Source organism: Corapipo altera, unplaced genomic scaffold (genome assembly GCF_003945725.1).
Source record: "Corapipo altera isolate COAL_440 unplaced genomic scaffold, ASM394572v1 56, whole genome shotgun sequence".
Lineage (NCBI taxonomy): Eukaryota > Metazoa > Chordata > Aves > Passeriformes > Pipridae > Corapipo > Corapipo altera.
This window is the reverse complement of record NW_020884896.1, coordinates 3229718-3237752: the sequence shown is the minus strand read 5'-3', so window position 1 is coordinate 3237752 and position 8035 is coordinate 3229718. Positions and strand designations below refer to the sequence as shown.

General features: G+C 37.4%; 1 protein-coding gene across 5 annotated transcripts in view; it reads right to left on the bottom strand.

Annotated features, from left to right (window-relative positions):
- Positions 1–4603: 4603 nt before the first annotated feature.
- IDE (insulin degrading enzyme) overlaps positions 4604–8035 on the bottom strand; it is a 61363-nt gene continuing 57931 nt past the window's right edge. For all 5 annotated transcript variants that reach the window (XM_027648305.1, XM_027648306.1, XM_027648304.1 and 2 more), the window contains one exon: positions 4604–7273. In XM_027648305.1, coding sequence (XP_027504106.1) covers positions 7178–7273 — 96 coding nt within the window. In that variant the 3' untranslated portion in view covers positions 4604–7177. The remainder of the gene's footprint in view (positions 7274–8035) is intronic.

Genomic DNA, 8035 nt, shown 5'->3' with positions numbered 1-8035 from the left:
TTTCTTGCACGACGTGTGGTGGCTCCTGGGGATTAGCAAGGCAGCTCCTGTAGCATCTTTGTGACCAATCTCGGTCACAGAAGGTGTCACAGACGGAGTAACAGTCTCTGTGACACCATCACCAAATTAAAGCTCAATCCAACAAACTATGAAACTATGGGACTCTGGTGATTTCTATCCAAGACTGAGACCCTGTCTGTAGACCTCAAATAAGCAAAAACATGGATGTTACAAGACTTCCAGGACTTATAGCTATTCCAACAACATTTATTTTAAATGACTATCCAGAGTTAATGCCAAAACCATTGTTAAGACACATGTATTTTATAATCTAGGGCTATCAATATACTACAAGGCAACACATTTACTCCAGTTGTCGGGCCAACTTAAGTATTTAGTTATCAATTATCTCAACTGCCTTTATTTTTTTGGTATCTGTTTGGTAGAGAAAGTAGATCTAATAAAGTCAATGAGAAATTCTGTTAATTTAATTCTGTTGCTTTTAAAGCTCAAAGAAACTTAGACTGCTCAGACACTACAAGCTGCCCTGGAATGAAGGTCTTGTCTTCACTCTAAATTACTCAATTCAACATCTGAAAAACCCTAACACATATTATTAGCTATACAGCGAGTTGGGCATTGGTAGTTCACACACATAACACAACCCCTTTTCACAGGAATTTAAAATTTATACACAATGACGCGACAGACAGACATGATTATCAGACAAGAAGTGCAAAATGGCATGCAACTGGTTGCTTTCAACTTATATGCATTATCTTTCATTTCAACACTATTTTTATGAGGTGGCTCACAGTGTGGGCCGGCACCCCAGCTCACACTTACAACTTTGTATACATTGAGCTTAATACAATCTTTTGCACTTTCACATTCATAACATCTTTAACGATTACTGACACTTAAATTCAAGTGGACAATCCAAACTACAAGCATTCTTTATATATGCATTCTTCAAGTTACACAGAGCTTACGAGCTATTCCACTCAAGTATTCCACTCTTCCTGCTTCCAGGAAAAGGCTGCATAAGGTACATTTTTATTAGATTATTCACAGCAATAGAATCATGTTGTGCATACATCAGCAGATCAGTGTCCTGCTGCAGTTGAGTAGCACCTGTTTTCAAATTATTTCTGCAATAGTTTTACTTGCTTAAATCTCCCATTTTGCTGAACTCCAGCAGCAGCCCAGTGTGGGTCTCCAGGCTTGGACGTACTGCAGGTGCCATCTTTTATAATTTTATGGATTTACAATTAGAAGATAAGCTCTAAACATAGAAAAAAATATCCTAGAGCACACACATGCAGCCCACACACGGTGTGTGGCAGTGCTAAAGGGACACCAGTGACACTTTTGGCTGGTGTGGCAATGGGAGTATCTGGTCACTTCACCTTGGTCAGAGACACGACACAACGTGAGGTGAACCGTGGCATCTCTGAGGATGACACAAAAGAGTATCAGAACTAAACAATCAGCTTGTGGAGATGACAGATCCAGTTATACATACAGATTCCTGTGTTACTAAAGGACATTCAATGCTGCAGAATTGTCACAATTCTCTTCCTACAGTTTTATCTGGAAATCAGTATTAATCAAATCTGTGAACTGAATTATTTGCATAGATTTTTTTTTTCAGACTCCTGAAGCTTCACACATAACAGGTACGTGCCACTGAATGATACTGATACCTCATAGTCAAAACAAGTCACTTCACTTGCAGTAAGTGGTTATAAGAAACTGGTCATAAGAAACACTTTTTCCCCGGCACTGCAGAAGGCTTGGAATACACAAGGATCAGTAGGCTCAAAGTTACTGTAATGGCAACAGGATAAAGTGAGATGTTGAACTGTTTTGACACCTGATGGGCACTAATCTTTGAACTTCCCTGGCTTTAACACACATGCACAAATAATCATTTGGGTAGAAACCTGTCCTGCTAAACGTACTTCATGCCAAAGCCAGTCGGAAAGTTTCAGAAAGACCATGCAAACCATTTTTTGAGCACTATGACTGAAATGTTTCCATATTTCGGATGTTTTAAACTAGTTCCAACATTGCCTTATCAGGTGCATCACTTTAATGCTATTCAGGAAATTTTTAAGACTTCTGTCCACTAAAAGGCATCACATCCAAAATTTGCATCTTCCAAGTCCAGGCTCAGTTTTCACTGACATTTGTACACACCCACATTTCCTGTGTTCAATATCCCAGAACACCATTTTTGCACATGGTCTGAAATGACTCAGCCTTAACAATGTAAAACACATTAGTTATTGGTCTCCTGCATCTCCCTGGAATTCACAAGCAGCTCTTCTTCTATCCCTCCCATCACAGGATTCCATCCTTTATAGCAGACTTCATATAAAAACATGCTCTTCTAAGCCACAACACAGTGCTTAGTCAAGTTACCAGAACATCAACCTCATTTCCATCTTCTGTTAGAATTTTCCCTAACCTACTTTTCCTGCTTCCCAGAAGGTTACTAACGTAGGCTGAGGACCTTCTCGTTCCCTTCTGTGGAATGTGTTCTAATTTTGTAAGCATTCACCACCAGGGTATATGTGTGTCTGAGCCCACACCCACCACGGGACACTCAGTTCTGTGTACGGGTGGAGGGAAGGGGGGGAAGGGGCTCCTGAGTTCCAGCTGCTGCTCCAGTAACATTTTACATGTCTTTGGCAGTCACTAGATAAGCACCAAAATTCCTTGCTCCCCTTCTTGAAAGGGAAGCTGAGCAGACAGTGAAAATCTGTAACAGAAATCTGAAGCAGAAGGAAGCACATCTAACACACAGTAAAGTGGTGGCAAAACCTCAGGAAGATGTAGGATTTAAACTTGGATGCCTCTCACTGGAGTTTCCCCCTGGCTACGCCTAGTCACTTCCTTGCACTCGGAGCTGCGTTATCTTCCCTCATCCAATGCACAGTCAAGGAATTTAATTCAGGATTTTGCACTTTACCACTAAAGAGAGAGTCTTAGCAGTGGCAGATGCTCAGCACTGTTGTGCCTACATCCTTTAATGCTGCGCTTTCAGTTAACAGCCTTGGGGTGGCTTAGAAATATTAATTTAAGAAGCCATAAATGTTTTCAGTCTTAAATTCTGTTTACATGCTCAAGTTCAAAGAAGTTGATTCAATTGTGACATTCTGCTGTGCCTTTGGCCTTACACACTTTGTTCCTTTGAACTGCAATTCAGATTTCAACCCACAGCACATACTGTAACTTTATGAGTATATTCTTTGAATGGTAAATAGAAATGTTTCAAATAAAAGCCTTTCAGCAGAAGCTACATAGGCCAGGCTTCCTCTGAAATTTCAAGAAAGGTATGAAAGGTGCCTGACTTTCCAATCTCTGCTTTAAAATAGCCCAGAGGTGCCTTGCATTAGCAACAATATAAAAAAACAACTTGAAAACAAAGTATTTCAGAGCTGGATTTGAATATCACATTAGGTATCAGCTCAAGCGAACGCCCCAGGAGTCACTGTGGATGACCATATCAGTTAGGTGGTCACATACTAAAAAAATAGGGAAAAACCATATGAAGGTGTAGAAAATAATGATTTTTCACTTTACAGCAGACCTATAGCAAAAGCATACTAACCAGTTAAGTGGGAGAGAAAAGGTAAAATTCTGCTGATCTTATTTTAAAACAAGAGCTAGATAATAATAAGTGAAGTTTAAGAGGTGCGTAATGCTTTCTCCAGCTGTTATGATGACACTGGAACACATTATCAATAAGGGCTGCTCACATCCAAGCACCTAAATAATCTGAAAAAGCTCAAGCATTTTTTTATGGACAACAATAACAGTTAACATAGACTTGGAGAGTATGATTTTTTGTAAAAGACAGTAAAGTCAACGAGTCAAGATTTACACCAACCCCTAATGACTAGGAGCGGAGAGAGCCCGGATGTTAGGGACAAATAATTTTCCAGGTAGGGTGCTGGCATTTTATTTCTCCACTGAGAGTGCCAACCACTCTTCCCAATGCCAAGGACAAAATCTGTCTCTTTTAATGTTGCTACCTGTCACATATTATTTCAAGGAGCCCCCTCAGAACACCAGAAGGGCCTGCTGACTTGTATCTTTGTGCTGTCAGAATTGACACTACTTACTACTCTAACAATCACACACTCCTAACCTTTTGAAACATAACCTTTTGGTGTGCATAGAACAAAGAAAATGACCAGGGAAAGCAGTTCCTCAAAAGCAACACTGTAAAGCTGCACTAGGCACGATTCAGTCTGGCCGCAGTAATTCCCTATATTTACAACTTCAGATTTGATAATTAAAATTCTGTCTTGTGCAAGTATTTCTACCCTTTATATTATTAAGTTTTCATACACTCAGAGAGCAACAGAGGTGGATCTACCTAAAAGGTGTGTGATGTCACGTGGGGAAGTCCTCTGAAACTTCCCTAGAAGTGCCTGGAAGCACTTCTGCAGCAATGCTACTCAGCCTAACTAGTCCAACTGGATAGCGGAAAATCACAATTAATGTGTAACAGAAAACATGCACAGACTGACAGATGTAACATTACCAGTATGCAAAAAATTAAAATAAAACAAATTAAGAACTCCAAACATTAAATTCAGATTGTTTATTGTAAACAGAATAACTCTAGCACTCTGTCATACTGGCTGTGTCACATGCACCCAATTCCACATCAACTGCTTAAAATAGCACTTGCAAAAATTACAGTTATGTAATAATAATTTATGGTTTCTTACATAAACTAATTAACAAGCACTAAAATTGAATTACAGTGTATTCTAGGTAGTTCTTTATTGCTTGTAGACACTGCAGCTCTGGATCCATTAAAATGAACCCATTAGTATGCCTGAGTTTATCAAAATTTACTGCTATATCAAACTCAGAAACTGTAAAATGCTGGAGAACACTTAAAAGCAATTAAGAGTTGTTGGAAAATTACATGGGTTTCCACATCCAGTCACAGAACTTTGAGTTCTACGTTTTTGCTGCTGGAAAACATGATTTGTGTTAAATACACTGCTATTCCAATTTATTTATATAATTTGTTAAAATTAAGAGTTGATAGTACTTCCATGAATATATATATCTATTTATTTTTACACACAATAGAAGCCATTTCATTTTATTCACTGTACGAGTGGTATGTTTAAATACTAAATCCCAAAATATATATTTTTATAATATGTTGTCAAAACTTTTAATATATATAATACAAATACTTTTACTAAAGGAAAACTATAAACAAAAGTGAAATGCAAGAAGGCAAAAAGCCCATTTTATGTGAAAGATCCATGAAAAATGGGGTGAACAGAGACATCTTCACTGGTTTTGCTTGGATTACGTTTAACTTTTTTTCTTCTCAGGCTAAAAAAATACTAGTCCCCTTCCTTGGCAACAGGTTACATCACAAATTACCATCAAATTTATTAAAAAGACGTTGAAACATGTGCTGTTAACCTTTAAAACAAATTTTAAGAGCACCATATTTGTTCAGCTAGAAGAGACACTCAGATAAATGCAACTTAAGGCCTTTACCCTGTCATTTAATTTGGCTTTAGAGCCAGTGTAAGAATGAACATTGACTCAATTACAGGAACAGCCCTGTTGACTATACCAGGATTCTGATGCGTCACAGACATGTGTGTCACATCAGGGCTTTAATTTCAGGTTCTTTTAATAAGAAGCAAATTCTTATTAAACCTCCTGCTGAGCAGATTTTATATCTTCAGTGCTTTGCATACTCTCTCTGTCTCAATAATTACCATCTACTTTATGTATTACAGAGATAGAAGAACTTTATGTTCCTTATATTTTTCTATCTGGGGGCTGTCCCAAGCATAAGACCACTCTGGAGAAGTCAGTAGTCAGTAAAGATGGCGAAGACTAGACACCATATATTGTTTTACCATTTTACTAAATTATGTAATATATATATATACACACACACACAAACAGTGTTTCAGCATAATTCTTGATCCTTCTGAGTTTTGTGCAGCCTTCTTACAAGAAGTAGGAACAAGTCTTTTGTGATGTAACCTGGAGCACGTGCAGTACTGCTAACCCAGCACTGCACTGTCCCAAGTGCCTTCCTGAAGGACAGGAAGGACCCACACATGTATCAGGATAATGATGTATCTGACTCATTACAGGGCCTGTATTTGACATTCACCTGTTCTTGAAAGAAGAACCAGTGTGTGTTTGAAGTTATTTGCACTAGTGAGTGCTTTGCTGGGCTGAGACCTAACATAACAAATGAGGAAAACCAGACTGAGTTCTCCATCAGTACATGTGCAACTGAAAATAAAAAATGACACCAAATAAAGGATTTGATATAGTAAATGGAAAAAATCCACAGTAACACTGAAAAACTGAACAAGATGTTGATAGTATGAAGAGACTGGGACAACATTTTTGATAACAAAAATAAGATGCACTATTAAAAGTGTTTCCAGCATTTTACTAGTTTTAATATAAAATCTCCCCAAATTTGTATAGAAAGATTAAAATCATGCCCTTATCTTCAGTTATTCTCATTAAGACAATTCTCTCACTTACTACTGTGTTGTCAAATTTCCTTTTTTCCCCCCCCACTGGTCTTCATAAAACTTAAAATAGAAAATATGTTGGTTGCATTAAGGATCAATTAAAAAAGTATCATTCAACACATCACTTAAAAAAAATGTGGAAGTCTCTATTTTTAAGAAAAATTGTTGACTCCATCCCAAAAAGGACTTACTTTTCTCACCCCCTCCAGCCCCCAATAAGATAATTATTGGGATACTAAACAGTATTCTTCAGAAGTAACAAGCACATTTCAAGCAATTTAGTTTGCTCTGGAGGGTTATTTCATCAAAATGAAAATTTGAAGGGATATGCTATTTTAAAAAATATACTGCATCTACAAGTTTTTTATTATTATTGTTTCAGTTGATTTTGTTTTTCAACAGGTTGTCTGTAATATAAATGACACATGACCACAACTGATTTTTATATACTCTCTATCCCTAACACACAGCTAATGTCAAACGAACCAAGAAGGAATTTGGGACTTTCATAATGAACAGAACCATTTTTCCTAATGATCTTTAATAATTTTGTTCATCACGAAGTCCCCTGAAACCATGTCAGTACTGATCATCGGCATTTCTTCATCCATTGAGGTTCTTCACAGTTTTGCAGCCATGAAATTGATATGTGGTTTCACCAGTGGAAAGAGCGGCAGACTGCGCTTGAATTCTGTCATATTTTCAATGACACTTGGCTGCAAAGAAGTGTATGGAAGAAAAAGTCTGCTCAATATCTTCAGTCAGACAAGTGAGGAATTCCTTGCTTTTCATTTTCACTGTTGCTAAAACACCTTTCTTGCTCTTTTCTGTAGTATTAGTGATTCATACTTTGTTATTACAGGATCGCCCCCAAATATAGTGTTATTTCTTACGAAATAAATGGTTTCATATTTACATAATTTAAAACAATAGCTATGATGCAGTAACTGCATTACTAATAATGGCAGGATCTCCAGTATATGCAGAGCTTGTCTTTTCATTTACAAGTTCTACTTCAGAACACCCCACTTGTGCCTTCAGTATCAGAGGTAAGATCACACCCACAAATAGCTACTCAATGCATTACTATTTTTCAGATGCAGTAACAAAATAACTTTTAAATATTTCAGTCATAATGGCTAATATATCCACATACAAGTCATACAGAAATTTCCACTCATGGCAATTATTTAACCTGAAAAGTCTGATGAAAAACACAGATGTACTGCACTGCAAAAAGTTAATCATCTACTGGGACAAACACTGCCATCCTTCAGGAAAATTTACTGAAGGTCTGGGAAGGGTCCAGTCCTGTCATATCTAACCACAAAATGAAATCTGTAATACTTGTATGAATACAATTTATCAAACTGTTTCCTCCACAGGTTATATGTTGACAGGAATGTGCATTAATATTTTAGGCTTTAAGAAAATTACCAAATAGTTGATTTTTTTGTTGCTTTGGGGTTGGGGGCTGG